Source organism: Dysidea avara, chromosome 7, assembly GCF_963678975.1.
Source record: "Dysidea avara chromosome 7, odDysAvar1.4, whole genome shotgun sequence".
In the NCBI taxonomy this organism is placed as follows: Eukaryota; Metazoa; Porifera; class Demospongiae; order Dictyoceratida; family Dysideidae; genus Dysidea; species Dysidea avara.
In genome coordinates this window covers 6,569,183-6,590,360 of record NC_089278.1, presented here as the reverse complement: position 1 = coordinate 6,590,360, position 21,178 = coordinate 6,569,183, and the positions used below count along the sequence as shown (strand labels likewise).

The 21,178-nt window shown below is 38.5% G+C and overlaps 5 protein-coding genes across 6 annotated transcripts in view; 2 read left to right on the top strand and 3 right to left on the bottom strand.

The window, feature by feature from the left end:
• The first annotated feature begins 47 nt into the window (after positions 1 to 47).
• Positions 48 to 974, top strand: LOC136260731 (leucine-rich repeat protein SHOC-2-like). Its single transcript, XM_066054576.1, has one exon. The coding sequence runs from the start codon at positions 48 to 50 to the stop codon at positions 816 to 818; it is 771 nt and encodes a 256-aa protein (XP_065910648.1). The 3' UTR covers positions 819 to 974.
• LOC136260701 (stimulated by retinoic acid gene 6 protein-like) lies at positions 805 to 6,737 on the bottom strand. Its single transcript, XM_066054535.1, has 21 exons — positions 6,545 to 6,737; positions 6,181 to 6,380; positions 4,307 to 4,373; positions 4,167 to 4,252; positions 3,977 to 4,119; positions 3,805 to 3,925; positions 3,685 to 3,751; positions 3,514 to 3,639; positions 3,403 to 3,461; positions 3,226 to 3,356; positions 3,105 to 3,166; positions 2,905 to 3,055; positions 2,774 to 2,849; positions 2,114 to 2,189; positions 2,009 to 2,057; positions 1,833 to 1,944; positions 1,682 to 1,783; positions 1,463 to 1,626; positions 1,270 to 1,410; positions 1,165 to 1,212; positions 805 to 1,106 (listed from the first exon to the last, which is right to left on the bottom strand). The coding sequence occupies exons 1-21, from the start codon at positions 6,650 to 6,652 to the stop codon at positions 865 to 867; spliced, it is 2,331 nt and encodes a 776-aa protein (XP_065910607.1). The 5' UTR covers positions 6,653 to 6,737; the 3' UTR covers positions 805 to 864.
• Positions 6,738 to 8,753: 2,016 nt separating this feature from the next.
• On the bottom strand, positions 8,754 to 14,185 carry LOC136260700 (stimulated by retinoic acid gene 6 protein-like). 2 transcript variants are annotated; one of them, XM_066054533.1, is made up of 21 exons: positions 13,748 to 14,185; positions 12,244 to 12,449; positions 12,040 to 12,097; positions 11,909 to 11,994; positions 11,719 to 11,861; positions 11,548 to 11,668; positions 11,430 to 11,496; positions 11,054 to 11,179; positions 10,949 to 11,007; positions 10,766 to 10,896; positions 10,648 to 10,709; positions 10,446 to 10,599; positions 10,313 to 10,388; positions 10,078 to 10,261; positions 9,979 to 10,027; positions 9,811 to 9,922; positions 9,660 to 9,761; positions 9,441 to 9,604; positions 9,248 to 9,388; positions 9,141 to 9,188; positions 8,754 to 9,083 (listed from the first exon to the last, which is right to left on the bottom strand). In XM_066054533.1, the coding sequence occupies exons 1-21, from the start codon at positions 13,853 to 13,855 to the stop codon at positions 8,878 to 8,880; spliced, it is 2,403 nt and encodes an 800-aa protein (XP_065910605.1). In that variant the 5' UTR covers positions 13,856 to 14,185; the 3' UTR covers positions 8,754 to 8,877. The 2 variants fall into 2 exon arrangements, with proteins under 2 accessions (XP_065910605.1, XP_065910606.1); XM_066054534.1 differs by having other exon boundaries at positions 10,078 to 10,153.
• On the top strand, positions 13,919 to 16,378 carry LOC136260711 (integrator complex subunit 14-like). Its single transcript, XM_066054548.1, has 4 exons — positions 13,919 to 15,363; positions 15,413 to 15,659; positions 15,728 to 15,793; positions 16,134 to 16,378. The coding sequence occupies exons 1-4, from the start codon at positions 14,375 to 14,377 to the stop codon at positions 16,326 to 16,328; spliced, it is 1,497 nt and encodes a 498-aa protein (XP_065910620.1). The 5' UTR covers positions 13,919 to 14,374; the 3' UTR covers positions 16,329 to 16,378.
• Positions 16,332 to 21,178, bottom strand: part of LOC136260697 (uncharacterized) — an 8,477-nt gene continuing 3,630 nt past the window's right edge. Inside the window, exons 5-20 of the mRNA XM_066054526.1 lie at positions 20,764 to 21,055; positions 20,682 to 20,712; positions 19,501 to 19,763; positions 19,102 to 19,337; positions 18,935 to 19,042; positions 18,805 to 18,888; positions 18,563 to 18,758; positions 18,392 to 18,513; positions 18,148 to 18,326; positions 17,959 to 18,092; positions 17,564 to 17,736; positions 17,487 to 17,517; positions 17,401 to 17,436; positions 16,674 to 16,831; positions 16,512 to 16,618; positions 16,332 to 16,457 (exon numbers count right to left, since the gene is read on the bottom strand). Coding sequence (XP_065910598.1) covers positions 16,370 to 16,457; positions 16,512 to 16,618; positions 16,674 to 16,831; positions 17,401 to 17,436; positions 17,487 to 17,517; positions 17,564 to 17,736; positions 17,959 to 18,092; positions 18,148 to 18,326; positions 18,392 to 18,513; positions 18,563 to 18,758; positions 18,805 to 18,888; positions 18,935 to 19,042; positions 19,102 to 19,337; positions 19,501 to 19,763; positions 20,682 to 20,712; positions 20,764 to 21,055 — 2,238 coding nt within the window. The 3' untranslated portion in view covers positions 16,332 to 16,369. The remainder of the gene's footprint in view (positions 16,458 to 16,511; positions 16,619 to 16,673; positions 16,832 to 17,400; positions 17,437 to 17,486; positions 17,518 to 17,563; positions 17,737 to 17,958; positions 18,093 to 18,147; positions 18,327 to 18,391; positions 18,514 to 18,562; positions 18,759 to 18,804; positions 18,889 to 18,934; positions 19,043 to 19,101; positions 19,338 to 19,500; positions 19,764 to 20,681; positions 20,713 to 20,763; positions 21,056 to 21,178) is intronic.

Here is a 21,178-nt window from a genome sequence, read left to right as displayed (position 1 = left end):
ATACGCGTGTAAAATACTTGATTGAACGCCTAGTATCACGGTATCATATGGATGAGGATGAGGTTATGGAGAATATTGAAAACGTGAAGAAGGCGAGAAATCTGCTGCTTAATTTAAGTTACCGAAATCTTACGGTAGTTCCCAGCCAAATAGCTGGTCTTACTCACGTGAGGTTATTGCTACTGAACGACAACCAATTGATTATGCCACCCAGCGAGATTACTCAACTCTGCCAGCTAGAGGTTCTTTCTTTGGAGCGTAACAAACTCACAATGCTGCCAGCTGGGCTGGATAAGCTGCAGCGGTTGGGCTACCTCAATGTTAGTCATAATAGCCTGGCCTACTGGCCCCCTGCTATGTGTAACTTGACCAGTCTGCACACTTTGTGCTTAATGGGAACTCAACTGACCATCCTACCGGATGAACTGAGCAACTTGTCTAATTTGAGAACATTGTTTTTAGATGATAACATGTTGTCCAGTCTTCCAGATGAAATGTGCAGGTTAGAGAAGTTGCAATTTTTATCAGTTTGTAGGAATGAGTTGCACAATCTCCCCTCAAGTTTTGGACAGCTAGCATCATTACAGATTTTGCGATTGAACAATAATTGTTTTATAAACTTTCCCCCTTGTGTTTTGGACATGAGGAACATTTGTGTCATATTGTTACGAGATAACAAGATACGAAATATTGACCAAACTGTCATCACTTACATTATTTGTTCTACAACTATCACCAAGCTAGACTTGAGGGATAATAATTTATCATATGAAGACGATGAAGTATGGCTGAAGATGGAGTGTGTATTTGTAAATTAACATAATCACGGAATTAATAAAAGAACAAACACTTATAACACACCTGTCATACACACTGCTCAAGTATTGTTAGTTCAATTTTGTCATTTTCTACATCAATTTTTCCATTTTCATCAATTTCACTTTCACTACAAATATCACTTTGTTTGTTTTCATCACTGACTGTTGTTTGGTTGGCAGCAGCAATGGCATGTCCACGGAGTTTCTGTAGTTCTGGGTTCTTCAACAAAGTGTACACCACAAACCAACGATTGAATGATAGTTGTGATTTGACAACATGTGAGTCAGCTTGAATACAAAATGCATCACATGATCACCTATGACATGTAAAATGTAAGTAACTGACCTTGATTTCTTTGAATTTGGTCACATTGGTATGCGATCTTGTTCAGTTCTGAGTGACAACCAGTAATGGTAGATAACAATTATGGGTTTATAGCACAATGTTTACCTGAGTTAGAGTCTCGAATTGTCAATGTCTTTCTTGTGATGACAGGCCGCACAGAGTTGTAGAGAAGTATACAAAATAAATTTACCACAGCATTGTTATAGTAGTGATTCAAATGAAGAAATCCAATGTAGGTCTTGTACCCTACACATGTACAAACATAAGTCAAGAATCAGGTTAATAGCACGGTGCTAACCGCTATCCCATCCTTCCAGTCCCTTCATCATAACAGTGTGATCCAGTCGTGGCATCAACAACAAACCAAATGATAGAGAATAAATGTTCCTTGTCAACGCTGAGAAAAGACCAACCACAATATTGAAGAAGATCATCATAAACTGGAACCAATGAAAGAATTTGCTGCATGAAGGAGACAGTTATAATCATTGAAACAGTCCACTCTAGATATACTTACACATTATTTAACGAAAGAGTGATCCCTCGATCTTCTAGAAAAAAATACTTGATGAAGTATACCTGTCCATAATAAAGTACAGTGGAGATAAGTACTGGAACTCTAAAAGAAATAGCGAGCAATGGATAAGGTAAACAACAGTTGAACTTACAGCAAAGTAGCTGTCCATGAAATAACAGCCTCATGATCTATCCTCAGCAAAAGTACATAGATGAATGCCAACACCACTGATACATAGAGTACTAGGATACCTATCACCCAGGCTAGGAGAATAGAAAGACAGCCATTGCTTGTTACAATACTAATGTAATAGGATACTACACTCACTCCACACAAAGTATCCAACTTGATATCCAATATATCTCATTGCAGATCCCTGTGTGTGTACAGATATTAGTTATTTGGGGGGGTGACTTAAAACTAGACACATACCATCATCTGACTTGGCATAAGCTTCTTTTCAGGTAAAAATGATGAATCACTCTTACACAACTGTTTCACATTTTCTCTATTATGAGATAATAAGAATCTTTATACCAAAACAGCAAAGTTGTGAAAAAAGGTGCCCAGGGTGAAAAATTTGTTAAATATTATAAAAGGTGAAATGGCTGCAGTGATATCAATGTTAGCACAAAGCGATTTTCACATAATAGACGTTTGTTCTGTAACAATCGGTCATGTTTTGTGAATCTTAATTAACAAGGTTTCCTGTGAATATGCCAGATTTTAAGTCAATCAGAAAACGTGTTTGCATTTTATGGTAGCTTTTTGTAAGTGTGAGAAAAACCAAACAAATTTAGCTGATTTTTATAGTAGAATTGGAGAGCAAACAGTATAAATATAGCTACAATTCTCAACCATTTATAAATATGGTTTGGTGTTCTGTAAAGACTAAGCTTGCCATGATAAAATTTGCAATTATTAAAATTAGCGCTTTTGCATGGTAGTAGTTTTTTACACTTGTCAAACTTTTGGATCACAAAGCAAGAAATTTTTTTCTCTTGCTAATACGTCATTTATGCTGTAGTGTATGATAGTGGCTATGTTGCACAAGCGCAGGATCCAGCCCTAATTCACATCAGTGTTGCTTACCGTACATTGATCAGCATTAGAAACATCAGTGTTAGGCAAAACAGTCCAGCAGTTATCGGAACCAAAGGAGCCACCACTAAAATACAAAAAACAAAATTATTATCAATACTGTGATAAAATCTTTCAGTCACCTTCTAATAACACAGAGATGTCGTGAATATAAGTGTAAAGATTATGTGTAGTGGAATCACTAAGAGCTGTTATAAGATCTTCAAAGTTTTCTAGCACGTTGCTCAGCCACCTGCTGGTAGATAGTTGGAAGATGGTGAGCAGAATTGCTAGCTAAAGATTGTACCAATTATAATACTTTAATACAACATACATTATTTACCTGGTAAATACAAATCGCAGAGATTAAAATAGCAGAAGAGAAACCAAGTGGGTAATGAAAACCTGACAAAAAATGGCAGTTCATTTTGTAACACAAATTTCATCATAGCATGCATTCTTACTAGGATCAAAGCCATACTTGTAAATTAAACCAGCTACTTTATTTTTCAACCCTTCCTGCTTGTACCATCGGTAAATTATAGAAGCTATTTTATTTTTTAAACCTTCCTCGTTCTGAGGTGGAAGATGAGACCTGCACAGTGGCATGTGGTACTTGCTAAGTGAAATAATATACAAACTTTGTCAGCAACTTCTTAACTCGTAGAATATAGCGATGTGTCTTTTTCTCCTTTGACAACTAATAAAAAACATTAAATTTAATTTCAATTCAAGCATCACTCTTAACCTACCAGAGTGTTACAGGCATACCATTTGAAGACTTTACGAACAGCACCAAATGTGTTAATGGCATACCACAAACAGATCAGTAATAAGGTGATATAGGTGGGTAGCTCCACAAGTGGATAGAGATGAGTCTGACAAGAATGTAATTTTATATATAACAATGTACATCATCTTACTAGGTCACTATTGAAGAACACACAATTATTATAAAATGAAGCTATCTGCGCCAATCTGATAGAAGCACTAGAGTATATCATTGATATAAGTATGACACAAGTAATAGCTGAACCACTTACAAGTACATTGCATACAGCAAGCCAAGAGAATAGCCCAACAGTTTAACTGGAGCATTCACACAGGCCAGCAGTGGGGCAAAGTACAGTGTCTGTAGTAGTACTTGAACATAAAAGATCAATGCTGTGCAATGTGCAAGATAGAAGCCACTAAGGTAAAATACAACAAGCTTACTTGAATACCAAACACTATCATATCCTTCTGCCAAAAACTCAGTTGAAGGATTGAAAATGTTTGCCAGAACATCACTAGCCAATGCTCCAAATATGATGATGTATATGAAATGATTTTGTTTAGACTGCAGAAGGTTGACTGGTCTACATAACCAACACTTACTAAAGTCACTACTACACACTACACTTACATCACTATCCCGGGAATTCCCCAAAGGAAATCCTTGTGAAAGCTGCTTCTTGTTTTGGTAAAGCTTAATACAACCAAAATGATGAACTACATTGTACAACAGTGTTACTAACAAGTTAAAAGATGAAAATGTAAACTCACCGCAATTGACAGCAGACCAACATTGAGCCAACCCCTAATGCTTGGATTATCACATTCATCAAAAGAACTGTAAACAATAACATTATAACCCACTAATACTGTACCAGGGGCGTAGGAAGCATGGGTGCTTGGGTACCAATAAATATTTCTAACCAGAATCAAAATTACTCATCCTCCTAAACAATGGTGTGGTACAAGTGCATTAAAATAACAGAATACGAATTGAGCGAGATGCTCTAATAGAACAGTCGTACACCCTATTATAACACAGTCAAGAGTAGTATTATTATAAGCAGACATTTAACTGTTTATCTATATTCTAAATTGCTGATTCCACCCTGTAGTACCATTTCTAATGTGACTAGAAAGTCTTTCAAGATGCATGGGTTTCAAGATGAAAATCAAAGTAGCTATATAGTAGGGCAATCATAAGTTAAATATCTTCCTACGCCCCTGGCTGTACAGTAGTCACCATTGGGAACCAACTGGTACAAGTATATTATATATTTGCCTGCAACAAATGTATAAATATACTGTAATAGAAATTTCAGTTACTCTAATAGAGCAATCATTTTAATTGCAGTAAAAAGTAGGCTTACGCCAATTATGCCGGCATGGCTTTGGGCATAATAGGCTAGCAAAAGCATAATTATGCTAGCATAATTGGACAATTTTCAAGACATTTAATTAAATACACAATGTGTATGCCAAAAATACAGCAAAACACTACACCTTAATAGTTAAACAAAATGTGCAATGCTATTATTTTTTATTACTTCTTGCATGCTTCGCAGAAATAAGATCGAGATACTCTAATAGAGCAGTCATTCTGATACAGCAGCTGATATACTCTAATAAAACAGCCAACTCTAACAATACACAAAACACCATAGCTGCTGTATGGTCAGAAAGCCGACTGTGGGTATGTGTTGGAAGTATACATATCATGGTCCATATATTTTCATTCATACATATCTCCATGGTCCCTTCTCCAAAGCACACTATTTTTACATTACAGTTGTAGGGCAGGCCACACACCAAAATTTAATTGAATTCGATTGAATTGAATTCGTAACTTGATTGTGAGGCCGATAAAGACTGTATAAAGGTGAATTCAAATACCACAGCACTGTGAATAAGTGTGTACTTATATAAGTTAACCATCATAACCTATTGAAAGAAACTGAAGTAACAATTACAGAATCACAAAGCAAAATCCAAACCAGTGTAAAATTTTGGGGCCAAGACTCTCTAATAGAACAGTCACTGTGGGGTATGAAGGTACACAAAAAATATATCAAAAAATTGCCTGGGAACTTCCATACCTAATACCCTGATATTTCTCCCACTTAATTTTTACCTTTTAAGTGGAAGTTAATTGAGGTTGTGGTTTAATTAGCAGTTAACTTTCATACATCCTACCAATGGAATTGTTCTAAAACATTAGCTATAAGCGTTGCATATATTAGAAGTCCTCAAAAATGTGCAGAGTATTGTACACATAAGTATTACCCAAAATATATAAAACCATCACTGTCTGTGGATAAGTAGAAACAAGAATTAATAATAGTAGGAGGATACTCTTAGTAGAAAGGTGGGTCTCAATAAAACCAGCCTGCTTAGAAAGTACAAAAAAAGAAGTGAAATCCATGCAAAAAGCAAAAAAACTAAACAAATTTATTAATGTTTTAGTATAGCATTAACATCATTGCATGGCTGACACCTTTGATTTCACAACTCTTAACTCAGATGTTGTGAAGTCACACTTGCAGCTTGTTAGTAGCACCTAGCTATAGTCTTTATGATATTACAGCTTATACTGTGACTGTTGTCAATCAACATATAGTTATAACAAACTAGTGATATTGTAGCACCTTGAATTCCTTGGCTGTGCAGGAGATCTGTTAGTTCTCAGCTGACCCACAATCTCCCCAACAGCATCCACACACACTATCTCTCTCCTGGATAACGGGTCCCTTCTGCTATCATTACTACATCTTCCCAAGAGCACCCTCTCTACTTCATCAATGGTGGAAGCTGATAAGGTGCCATCGGCACTCAACTGTGAAAGTACCTGAAGAAAGTAAACCAACTGATAAACCAGTGGGAGTGTCCCCTCTCCCACTTCAACTTCTTCCACCACTGTGTATGGGGACTACGTTGTGTATTACATTAGAATTTATTTTCTACTTGTATTTTCGACTTAATAACGAACAATCGTGCCATATCACTAATTACTTCAAGCAACAAACTAAACCCTTCATCTTCCAGACAGTCGCTTAGTTCACCCTCGAAACTGCAGGACACCAATGCCATTATTGTTAAGCTCAGCTGGAGCACTCCCATCGCGTAAAGTGGAACCCGGTGGAAACTGAGCTCGAAACTGAGCGTGCAATCTGGGCCTGTCTATATATGGTGCGACCTCTCGTTAGCTATTTTAGCGCCTGAGATTTTATTTAATTGTAATATTTTAACAGGGCAGTGCAGGGGGTCACTCGGAGATAACACTGATTTTCAGTGGAACCCTGCACACAAACAATACGTACAAAAATACACTACATAATTAAATCGTATAATCTCTATAACGACAAGCTGATTGCCTCAGTCACAAATGGTAGTAGAATTTCATTAAATAACTCCACTAAAGAAGAAACTTAAGCAGATGTGTATTATTTGGAAATGATGTTAACAGACTAGTGCTAGTCTTGCTGTCTTTGAATGTCCGGTGGATAGTAAGACCTGCAAAACCAGCCACCTTGATTAGCAGTGGAAGGGATCATCGGATCATCTGGTTTTTGGTCTACCTAGCTGAGAGGTTTCCTTTAGAGTACACAGCCATTTAACTTGCTCTTCAGTATGTAAGAACCTGGTCTCCTTCAGTAGGGACTACCAGAAACTAAAGACAAGGATTTTCTTTGGTAGGAACTGTAAAGAAAGGGCTGTATTATTGATGTATGCATCATGCCGGCAGTTTGTAATGCAGTTTTAATTAAATAGGCCATGCAGGAAAAATTAATTAATCTACAAAAACTTTCATTATTTTATCACATGATATCTTATTCGTAGCGTACATTTTTCGCACTAGGACATAGTATAGTTGCATGATGAGTGTATGGACTGAACCTTCCATGCACTCATAAGTCCACTCCAAATAAATTCTCCTGTTTTCTGTCCACTGCCCACATCTGTATACCACTGGCTCTAAAACGTTCCATTAATTTTTCTTGCATACTGTACAGGCTCAGTAAAAATGATCTTGTAGGGGTATCATCAAGTTGGTACATGTGATATTCCTGCAACTTGTAGCTACAAGCTTAAAATTGTTAGTATAGTTTGGTACTCAATCAAGTAAATAGTAGCTGTGAAAAGCTGCCAACTTGTAATGAAATTTTTTCTTTAAATGGACACTTGTCTACATGCAAATATGCCTGAGTGGAGGGAATTTGTTTGGAGTGGCTCAAGATTGAGATATTTCAATACAACAGTTAAATACTCTAATAAAGCAGTCGTGCACAGCCAAGCCAGACTGTATGCATAGTAAAACAATTAATATAATTGTCCTCCTGTACATGTAGCTCAATAGACTTGCTTCATATGAGAAATTTAGTGCTAGGGAGTTCATTTCATGGCTTATAGCAGTTTAGGAAAAACTCTTGTGTAGCTAATATATATCACATGTTGTCAGGTATAGCTTCTCATTGCACTTATACAATGATTATATTGTAACTAAATTTTAGTTTTGTAATTACCTCCCCCCCCCCCCCCCCCCCTTCCCCTTTTGTTGTGTGGTCACATAATGTTGCCTAGGACTCACATACTGTTTTATTTTGTACCTATTTTCATCATTAAAAATTATACAGAGGGAGTTGCTGTACATGACAGATTTAATGTTGGCAATATCAAGTGCTATAACAGACTGTAGTGGGTGAGTGGGGTACCTTCACACCTTGTTAGATTGTCATGGTGACAGATGGAAAGCTAGAGAGGACATATGGTCTGTCCCCGTCTCACGTCAATGTCAACTTCACATCATACTCGGAAGAGTTGGCCAAACAGGTGGAACACAGTGTAATAGTTTCAGCATCTCTCCAATGGATATACCAGGTACCCATTGATGACACAGCTGGTTACTCCAGTTAACACAAGTTCCTCTTTCCAGGTAGGTGGAGCATCAAACCTGGAACCTTGTGATCACCAGGCTAGTGTACTTTATCACTTGATTGTGATATATATACTACATGCACACTCACATACACTCTAACATTACTGCAAAGCCTTCATCTTGTTTATATGTGAACTACCTGTGCACTGCCAAGTTAGTGCAGGAGATTAATACCGTGCAGTGGGGCTGTACTATGCCTCGCAAGGCGAAAGTGGAATGGGCAGTTAGCATTTACTTCTCCAGTCAACACCAGGTCCAGCTGGCTTCACACACACATGCACAAAATCATGGAAATGGAAGAATTGATAAAATTAACAAGTGACAAAAAAACACTTTACAAATGACACACCTAGTTGTGTATTTTATACGGTGTTTAAGCTTGTTTCTGTTGTTATTCAATTTTCATCATTTATAGTATACTTTCATCAATTTCAGTTTCACTACAAATGTCACTTTGTTTATCACTTTGTGGTTTGTTTTCGTCGCTGACTGTTGTTTGATTGGCAGCAGTGATAGTATGTCCACGAAGTTTCTGCAGTTCTGGGTTCTTCAATAAGGTGTACGCCACAAACCAACGATTGAATGATAATCGTGATGTGACAGGATGTGAGTCAGCTTGAATATAAAATGCATCACATGATCACCATGTCATGTAACATGTAAGCAACTGACCTTGGTTTCTTTGAATTTGGTCACATTGGTATGCAATCTTGTTCAGTTCTGAGTGACAACCAGTAATGGTAGATAACAATTATAGACTTATATAGCACAATGTTTACCTGAGTTAGAGTCTCGAATTGTCAGTGTCTTTTTTATGAAGACAGGCCGCACAGAGTTGTAGAGTAATATACAAAATATATTTACCACAGCATTGTTATAGTAGTGATTCAAATGAAGAAATCCAATGTAGGTCTTGTACCCTACACATGTACAAACATAAGTCAAGAACCAGATTAATAGCACAGTGCTAACCACTATCCCATCCTTCTAGTCCCTTCATCATAACAGTGTGATCCAGTCGTGGCATCAACAACAAACCAAATGCCAGAGAATAAATGTTCCTTGCCAACGCGGAGAATAGACCAACCACAATATTGAAGAAGATCATCATAAACTGGAACCAATGAAAGAATTTGCTGCATGAAGGAGACAGTTATAATCATTGAAACAGTCCACTCTAGATATACATACACATTAGTTAAGGAAAGAGTGATTCCTCGATCTTGTAGAAAAAAATACTTGATGAAGTATACCTGTCCATAATACAGCACAGTGGAGATAAGTGTTGGAACTCTGAAAGAAATAGCGAGTAATGGATATGGTAAACAACAGTTGAGCTTACAGCAAAGCAGCTGTCCATGAAATAACAGTCTCATGATCTATCCTTAGAAATAGTAGGTAGATGAATGCCAACACCACTGATACATAGAGTACTAGGATACCTATCACCCAGGCTAGGAGAATAGAAAGAAACATCACGTAACTCATTGCTACCAGATTCTACACTCACTCCATACAAAGTATCCAACTTGATATCCAATATATCTTATTGCAGATGCCTGTGTGTGCATCTAGTCATTTAGGGGAAGACTTGAAACTAGACACATACCACCATGTAAGTAGGTACAGGCTTCTTTTCAGGTAAAAATGATGAATTACCCTTACACAACTGTTTCACATTTTCTCTGATAAAATAATATATAGCACATAACAACACAACACATAGTAAAACAAGCCTAAAATCAGCTAAGCATCTGCCAGAGAGAGGTTTTCTCAAGTATACAGCCGGGATACTAGTGCACATTACTTCACTGAGCCCACATCGGTCAGTGAGTGCTACTTACCGTACATTGATCAGCAATAAAAACATTAGTGTTAGGCAGAACAGTCCAGCAGTTATCGGAACCAAAGGAGTCACCACTAAAATACAAAAAAAAAAGTTCTCAATACTTAGGGGCAAAATTTATCAGTAGTAACCTTCTATAAACACAGAGGCATCTTGAATGTAAGTGTAAAGATCTAGACTTATACTGGAACCAATGAGAGCTCTTATAAGCTTTTCAAAGGTTTTTATCACACTGTTCAACCACCTGCTGGCAGATATTTGGACAAGTGTGAGCTGAAGTGTAAGCTAAAGATTGTACCAATTATAATACTCTAATATAACATACACTATTACCTGGTATATACAAATGGCAGTGATTAAAATAGCAGAAGAGAAACCAAGTGGGTAATGAAAACCTGATGATAAAGCAGTTCATTTTGTAACATACTATATAATCACAACACATTCTTACTAGGATCAAAGCCATACTTGTAAATTAAACCAGCCACTTTATTTTTCAACCCTTCCTGCTTGTACCATCGGTAAATTATAGAAGTTATTTTATTTTTTAAACCTTCCTCATTCTGAGGTGGAAGACGAGACCTGCACAGTGGCTTATGGTACTTTCTGAGTGAAACAAAAACAATATACAAACTTTGTCAGCAATTTCCTAACTCGTAGAATATAGCGATGTGTCTTTTTCTCCTTTGACAACTAACAAACACATTTAATTTCAGTCCAAGCATCATTTTTAACCTACCAAGGTGTTGTAGGCGTACCAACTGTAGAGTTTACGAACAGCACCAAATGTGTTAATGGCATACCACAAACAGACCAGTAATAAGGTGATATAGGTGGGTAGCTCCACAAGTGGATAGAGATGAGTCTGACAAGAATGTAATTTTATATACAACAACATCTTACCATAATATTATACGTACAAATTTTCGAGGTATGCATTTTTGCGGATTAACAAATTTGCAGTTTCATTTGAGGACCATTCGTTATTAACTTAGGTTAGTTATTAGTGATAATTGTTAATTTTCAAGGACGAAAATTTCGTGGACAGTCAAGCAATCGCAAAATCTGCAAAAATTACGTCCCTCAAAAATCTGCACATATACGATATATCTTACCAATTCACTACTGAAGTACACACAGTTATCATAAAATGCAGCAATCTGTGCCAGTCTGATAGCAGCACTAGAATATGTCACTGTACATAGCAGCAGTATTGATAGCTGAACCACTTACAAGTACATTGCATACAGCAAGCCAAGAGAATAGCCCAACAGTTTAACTGGAGCATTCACACAGGCCAGCAGTGGGGCAAAGTACAGTGTCTGTAGTAGCACTTGAACATAAAAGATCAATGCTGTGCAATGTGCAAGGTAGAAGCCACTAAAGCAAACACAACAAACTCACTTGAAAACCAAATGCTATTGTATCCTTCTGCCAAAAACTCAGTTGAAGGGTTGAAAATGTTCGCCAGAACATCACTAGCCAATGATCCAAATATGATGACGTATATGAAATGATTTTGTTTAGACTGCAAAAGGTTGACTGGTCTACATAATCAACATTTACTAAAGTCACTACTACACACTACACTTACATCACTATCCCGGGAATTCCCCAAAGGAAATACTTGTAAAAACTGCTTCTTGTTTTGGTGAAGCTTAATACAGCCAAAATGATGAACTATACGTGTAATTAACAAGTTAAAAGATGACAATGTACACTTACTGCAATTGACAGCAGACCAACATTGAGCCAAGCTCTGCTATCACATTCATCAGAAGAACTGCAAATAATAACATTATAATGTTGTACAACTACAGCAGTCACCATTGGGAACCAAAGTCAACTACTCTAATAGAGCAATCTCATATGTTTCTTTTAATGAGCACAAGTGTCTGATATTCAGATAACTAACACACAGTTAAACACCTTGATATCTGTGGCGATGGTATAGGATTAGATTCATTAACTCTCAGCTGATTAATGATTTCCTCAACAGCATTAACACACTCCCTTTCTCCCCTGAAGGTCGGGTCCCTTCTGCTATCATTACTACATCTGTCCAAGAGCACCCTCTCTACTTCATCAATGGTGGATGGCGATATACTACCATCAGCACTCAACTGTGAGAGTACCTGAAGAAATATACCAACAGTTTTAACTACCCCACTAGCTCTTATTACTTCACTACTAGGGCTGAGCAATGGTGAAATTTTGCTACTTTTATGATTATGGGATGTAATGTATCACGATTATGATACTCAGAAGTGTAGGCTTGTTTTCCAGATCAAGTTCTTCTACAATGGTATGTGCCACCATTTTGAATTTACTAATACACATTCATAACAACATCATGATTATCACACATCAACATGACGATGCTCAGAAACAATCATGATTAATCCCAGAATTGATATAATCTCCCAGGTTCAACAATAAGTATTGTTCTCAGAGGACTGGCATAAAGCTACTGTCTTATGTGTCAACCGTGTTGCATGTTATTACATTGTTGGTGTACTGTAAGCATCCACAGTGTCCCATTTTAAAAAAAACCTGTTCTATGTGTCTTGTATGATCTGATGGCCATGTTACTAAAGTAGCTAGTTGTGTTTGTGGTAACCATAACACCCTTCATACCATCTACATAGCTATTATAGCAGTAAGTATAAACACCATTGCAAATAAGTTTCAAACAATATATGCCATCCCAGAAAATGGGGTGCATTGCATCATAGTACTAGAGATTTCACCTGATATGCATGCATTCATGGAACAGTTGTATAGTTAAATGAAAAGAACTATTTAGGCCCAAATGCCAGAATACACATTTCAGTGTAATAGAATACGCAGTAGGTCAAACCTCTACAGTATGATAGGTAATTGATGTATGGCAGCTCACAACAGAACATGTACACTCCATTTCAATGTCAGACCACAAAAAGTCCATGATTTCATGATCTAGGAATTTAATGCTTGTTTTCCATGCATACCAACTGAAAGTTGCACTGCAACATCACACACAACCGTTCCAATACATTCTTGTCTGCAAATTTTCGTCAGTATACTATACGTGTATCACACAGTAATTTTATTGCTCATGGTCAGTGATAAATTCAACATGTGTTTGCACATGTATTCATGCCATACCATGCTAATTCGGTCTAGCTTCATATATTACATTATCTACCCCTGTAAATAACTCCTAGTTTTATAATAAGATTACTGATACCGGCCATACCTGTGCACTATCAGTCTATCCATAGATGTACTGCAGCTGCAGAGGGCGCGAAGCTCCCTCTACAATCTATGGTATATCCTTTGGGGATATCTCGTTACTGTGAGTTTTTTTTGCAGTTGCCTTTTCGACTGGGGTCAGCTTGGTATGGGGTGTGTATTATGCGAGCTATATATTAATGACACGCCCGTCACTTACTTCAAGCATCAAACCAAACCCTTCACTTTGCAGACAATCACTTAGTTCACCTTCGTAAGTGCAGGACACTAATGCTACCATCGTCAGGCTTAGCTGGAATATCCCCATCGTTAAGTGGACGATGCGACTTCAGAGGAGGTTGGACGCGATTTAAGCGCCCCTAAAACAAATTAAGCGAAACTCGTTTTATAGAAGAGGTTTATACATCGATCTCAGTTTATTTCGATAAAGTATTGTTCTGATTATAGAATACGTACGTGACAATTCTGGAGAAGTTCTACACACCAAACCGCAACTTATTAATTTCACCCCAATCACCAAGCGCTTTTATAAAACAAAGTACATCGCCTTGAAGCTTACGTGAAGCACCATCCGAATATCTAATCAACCCCAGTCAACCCCATCGTTTTTCAAATTTGTACTATGACTATTGAGGGTCACGTGAAATACCAAAGAAAAGAATGCAATTAAGTTAAGGGCAATATATTTATGTGGCGCTTAGAGCGCGTCCAACCTCCTCTGATGCGACTTCTAGTTAAAATCAATTTAGGCGTCTGCGCCTTCATCCAAGTAGATGTGTATTATTTGGAAATAATTTTGCTTGCATGCTAATCTGAGTAGTATAATATGCCCACAGTACTAGTCTTGGATTGTTCGCTGTCTATGAAATGTCCGGTGGATAGTAAGACCTGCAAAACCAGCCACCTTGATTTAGCAGTGGAAGGGATCACCTGGTTTTTGGACTACCTAGCTGAGAAGTTTCCTTTAGAGTACACAGCCATTTTAACCTGCTCTTCAGTATGTAAGAACCTGGTTTCCTTCAGTAGGGACTACCAGAAACTGAAATCAAAACTGGAGGGAGTTGCTGTACATGACAAAACAGATTTAATGTTGGCAATATCAAGTGCTATACAGACTGTAGTGGGTGAGTGGGGTACCTTCACACCTTGTCAGATTGTCATGGTGACGGATGGAAAACCAGGGAGGACACCTGGTCTCCATGACATGAAACCCCCAGTCATTCCTTTTCCTTGTCAACTCCACATCATAACTTTGTCATCTCCAGAAGAGTTAGCCAAGCAGAACACTGTTGGAATGTTGTGTAATAGTCTTGGCATTTCTCCAATGGATGTGATAAGGCCCAGTGGTCCACTTACAATGGATTCTGTAGTGAAACTATTCAAGCAATTTGCTGAAAGATACTTCATCCCATACTACGGCAACTTGGTATGTGGTCAACTGGTGTCCAAGGTCTCTCTGTCTCCTTCACCACTGATGCACACTTCTAACTGCAGCATTGCCACCACCCACAATAGTGTATATGCTAAACTGGCTGGACTAAGTGGGAAGTTTCCTAAAGACTTGGTTGTGTGTGGATTTCTTGATATCTGCAACACACATGCACCACCAGTACTCTCCAAACACCTAGTCCTTGATGAGGACCCTGTTCCAACATCTGACCCAGACAGTAGTAACGAGATTGCTGCCAAAACACCTAAACAACGGAAACTAGATAATGGTACAGCTGAAACTGATGACTCAAAAAAGCCCTCTTTTCGTGTCCTGTTTCATGGAAGCTTGAAGATTAACAACTTAATGGCTTTAATTCAACTTGGGTAAGTTGCTATTGCATTATCCACATGTACATCAGCTTTCATTGTGTAGAAAGGAATGGTTTGGTCTAATTGGATCTGAGAGCTGTCAGGGAGGTAGAAAATCTAATCTAGTTTTGTCAGTTCTCCACCCAGAAGCTGATGTGCCTTGGCTCGGTAAACTGTCCTATCTTGGTCTTATGCCACAGACAGTGGATCCTAGATCTTCAGGATCTGTGGGGTTCCCTGTGTCACTACCCCTTCGATTGAGCTATCAAACTCCAGCCAACTTAGCATGGGTGTCTAACAATGTCTTACAGGTGTGTGTGTGTGTGTGTGTGTGTGTGTGTGCACTGCTGTTCTTATTGTGATATGTTATTGTATATAGAATGACATAGCCAAAGTGATACGATATAGTACTAAGTTACCTGAAAAGGAGTCTTCTTTCATTAAGGTTAGGATAACAGTATACCAGGGTTCTGCACTTACTGGTTATGTGTATAAGTGGCCAGCACTATTTAACATCAACCCTCTGATATGTGCTATTGAAATGGCTGTTCTATTAGAGAAAGAGCCCATAAGTGCCACAAGGCAGCATTTCAATTGCAAATCTGAACATTTTTGTCACTGCCCAACTACCTAGGTTTCAGATAACCAAGGTTTCAGATAACCAAGGTTCTGTTCTACTCATGCTCTCCTACCACCACTTATACCTATGCCTTTGTGCTAATAGTCATGTTAGGCTACCAGCACCCTACAGAGGTTGCCAGTGTCATGTTGTACTATTCATGCAGGAGGTGAATAAACTACGGATGTGTGCCCTGACGTTTGGCTTCCAGGAGCTGCTGGACTTGCTGTGCAATGTGTTCAGCATGGAGAAGAATACAGCTGCTAACATGCATGCTGCCAGACTACTTGACTTCACTGTACACTTCCTAAGGAATAACATAGACCCTCACCAGAAGCTTATCCCTCCACCAGATCTATAGTGATTATGTGATGTATACACTATTATACATGTTAAGACGTGTTAGTTGTCTGTTTTGGTGTGTCGCTGGAGTAGGGAGTGAAACTCTTCTCTGTACTCCTCACTAACGTGCTTCTGTTTTAGCAGGTACCTACAAGTGATAAAAGCTGTGAATTAGTACACGCACACACACAGCATTACACACATGCCACTCGAAGCTTGCAGCCAGACTTCTTCCGGCTCTATGGTATCATCAGTTTGTTTGATAATGATCTTCTTAACATGACCAAACATCACTTGTAGTTTCTTCTCCTACACAATGGTCACCACAATAGCTAACACTATGGTTGAGATTGGGTATAATCACCTTGTACTTAAGCATTCCAGCAACTTTTAGAGTTTTAAGGTTGGCATTGTCCAGCTCATCTGTTGCCTTGAAATTGTGTAGCATGTAGTATGGACCTAGTGCACCACTTCGCAGGTACATTTGAGGGTTGTTCCATGTCTTTTTGTGTTCTCTCTTTGCTATAATACAGTTATACCTGACTTAGTAGGAATAAGACCACCTGGTTATAGTGGCCATGTCAAGTAGGTTTCTTAAATAATTCATGACCTTAGCAATAGTCAAAAATATAGGTGTCTTTGATGTGGATTTAGAAACATTAGGTGATGTCAATAATTACTGAGGTGTAGCCAAGGTCATTATAAACAGGCTGCAGGACCACCGAGTCCTGCAGACCTAATAATAAATAAAGCCCTCAATACAAAAATTGACATCAATGCAATGGTTTATAAATCCCTGAAGATGCCACATTGCGAGTGTCTAAGTGTTTTAGACAATGGTGTGGGTTAGTATTGAGAGTTTACATCATTAAGGTATTTTCAGTAAACTTTGCATACCATTTCCCAATGCTAATAAGACCACCTCATTATGATAAGCAGCTGAGGATGACCTCATTAATAAGATTCAAGGTTGAAGACATTTAAGTGGACTAATGGTTAGTACCATATAAAGATATGCACACATTATAATACCCTCAAGGCACTGATTATGGTCTAAGCAAGCCATGGTGCTTTACTCCCCCTTAACTTACCTGTCATCAAGTTGGTCTTTATTTGTTGGGCTTTTCCTGTGTAATAACGTGTTGCTGTAACAACTATGACATACAGCACTACTTACTCTCTGTTGGGCTCAATTTAGTGTACAAGAACTATCAGACAACATTATAGTAACGATAATTACACAAGTTGTAGTACCATTAGAGAGTTGCCTGATATGGTGACCATTATCAGAATCAGTGACGTTCCCATGCACACCAGAACAGCTGACACCACCTCATCATTCTCACTAATCAGGTCACTTAACAATGATGTCTCCTTTGGTGATGTACCATTCTTGATAGCCTCCTGCCCTTCCAGTGCTTTGGCCACTGCAAGCACAACTAGTACTTACATATTGTTAGTATTTCAGAGACTAAATATATCATAGTAGTGCTTGATCACATGGTAGGGTTGCAATGATACAAGTGATATATTCATAATCAACTTTGAGGTATTAAGTGTAAGACAACTTTACCACTCCTATGTCTTGTGTTACATCCCAAGAACAAGGTATGGTTTCATTGCCATGTAATACAATTGGTGATACTTACAGAGTACATCTGCCTCTGTCAGGGTGATGTATCTCCTAGCAGCTATCCCACATGATCTGTGAGGACTAGACCAGAGAGTGAGCAGACACTTCATAGCTGCACCACTTGCACTACCAGCCTGGTAGCTACCCTTTCTACAAAAGTACCATACTTCAACACTTGACCATATACACCACTAGTGGTATGTACCTCACAAATACGTACAGTCTCCTATGCAGCATTTCGTCTGTGGTATATATCAGGTGTAGAGTTCTGTTAGTTGTAATGGCTGCCTCCCTACTCCTTGTGGCATCTAACAGATGATCCTCAGGTAATATGATGACATCACTGTTCTCACATGATAGACTGATCATGTGGTATTTGACAAGCTGAAGTAGTTATTACATCATATAATGCAGCTATTGCATCATACTATGTAGTTATTGCATCATACCTGTACATTGATTAGCTTATAAAATGTGAGATGTTGGCCTACTGCTGAGGAGAGGAAGAATTGAAGGGAAAACTGGTCTACAAAATCTTTTGGAAGAACATAGTACGTTATGTCACTAACACCTGGAATAAATTGTCAAATTTTATGGCAGCTATTGTGCATATTAGCTACCTGAAGTATTATTGTTGCATGGATCAGTGAATGCACCATTGATTATGGGCACCAGTAAACTACATGTAATGACCCCCTTTCCAACTGCAGTAGGGAAAAGGCTTGTATCAATGACGATAGACGTTTCACACTGGTACCCAGGTTCATCCAACAGCAAATATCCACCAAGCACAAATTTCACAGAAGTTGTCTGACCCTACAAATCAACAATAAGCTCTGGTTATATTGAGGTCAGCACATACTGGCTTTGTGTACACTGTCACTCTGTTTGGGATTATTGCTAGCTTTGGACTACAACTCACTGACACTGATATCTCATTGCCACCCTATGCAGATAGAACCTTAACAAAACAGCAGCAAAATTATGAGTACCTTTCCTTTGTTAGTTATCATTGCTATCAAATATCCCTTGGTGATCTCATATTTATCTGGAATAAACTTCCAGATTTCCTCACATGACTCTTCAATATACAGTGGTTCCTTCACAAAAAACCCCCCCCCCCAGTAATTGTAGTATGCAGCGCACAGAGCTCCTATACCTCTATATTGATGTCACCTTCAACATCAATGCTAGCAGTGTAATAAGAGTTCGGTGAGTAGAGTATAAAATGGTTCCACGAATTGTTACGTTGAGAATAGTATAACGCTCGTTTGAATTTGTGTCCGTCCTCATATTGGTTGTTAGGGTAAGTGGAGCCAACCAGATCCTGTATGTTGAAAGGAGACATGGATGGAAACCTTTCAAGTGAGTCAAATGGTAGACCGCTGCAAAAATCTGCCAAAAACAATACAGTGTATTAATCATCCACACTGAGTTCACCTCACATTATGTGTAATCGTTGTAATGTGGTATTTTATGGAGTGTGTATAGCTATATGCATGTGTATGGGTATGTATACATGTATTTTTGTGTGTATGTGTCTGTGTATTCCACTGACCATACATATCATCACACTGATCCGCACACTGTTCATGCGCCTGGTCATGTTCACGTTCATGAGGCCGACGAATGTACAACTGACCGCAGCCATACTTGTCCAACAACTCACGAGGCACAAAAACAGCCTTCTCCAATGGATAGCTCTCTTCTTCAGCCTTCATTCTTGTTGGTAGATCATCATTTCCTCCAAGGTGCACATTAGGCTCAACATTAGTCAGAACTACATACTTCAGGACTGCCTTCTGTATATGATCAGGAATGCTGAACAAACATACAGTGATAAGAGATAGTACATAACTTATACCTAGCAGGGTGCAAGCAACTCCAGCTGTCAATATACATAAGACATTGGAGAGACATGCACGCACGCACACACATACACAATGCTCTGTACATGGAACAGCCTTGATAGTTGCATCATTTATGGGAGTAGGATAGGAAGCAATCTTGGAGCAACTATAAAGTACTTACTGTGAGATGCCATTCCATTGTATTATAGAAGAATAGTTGACTGTTGAATTCCATACTTTTACAAATTGTCTGATGACCATGAGTGTGCCTACATTTAATGGACAAATGTGTTGGGTATTTTCTCATGAATTTTTGGTTAAAAGGAATAAGTTACTTGATGCACTGCTAGTCAATATATATAGCTATAGATGAAGTTAGGGCTGGTGGCATGTGTCATATCACTGGTTGGCAGGCACTGTGCTGGACTTGTGAACACAAGCCTGAAGAGAACAACACACACACATACACAGGACCAGCCGGGTTGACTAGAGTGCACTCAAATGGCTTGCCAAAATGCTGACCATGCATATGGTCAAGCGTTACTGTGATAACTGTCTGTATTATACGGTAGCAGTGTAAAGAATGTCAAGTGTGTCTCATCTGGTTAGAGTTTTTGTTGAAGCCACTTTGACTAAAGTTCAATATCTTTTCCAGGGTCAGATAGACTGCCCCCGTAAAACGTTACTATATAGAGTGTTCTCATTAGAGTGTTAAACTGCTGTGTAGCAACATCTTCATCTACCACTGTATGAATATGCTAGTTGATGGCATGTCATGTGTGCAATAGAATTTCTGTGCCGGAATGTAGTAAATACTATATAACCACAGAAGTAAAAAATTTCCAGTAAACAGTACATGTACACACACATTGGAGTACTACACACTTACTTAATATCACTCTTTAAGGAGACCTTGTGTCCTACACATTGGGTCATTAGCTAGTTGGATGTACAGAAAAAAAAGTACTTACCATACTTATCCACATAAGTTACATTAGGTGTTTGTTGGACTGACCAGGCTCCCACATCCAAAGGTACATGTAGACGATAAAGATTGGCCAGTTCTGTTATCTTCCTGTGTGTGCCCCATCTGCCACTGAAGCCACGATAGTGACATGTACAAGCTTTAACACCTTCCGACAAGTTGTCAGTAATACTACGAAATGAATCAGTGAAGTTGATCATTGGTATGGCCTGAGACCAGTCCCTCTCATAGACTGAACCAGTTCTAGCATACTGCATCATGCCATGTAAATGTCTTGCCTGGAGAACAATATTATAGGACAGATGATAACTGACAACTGTAGTAAATTTTAAAGCACACACAAACACAAAGGCTGATTCTCTAGCCACTTGGCTACACTGCCACACACACACACACTCCCA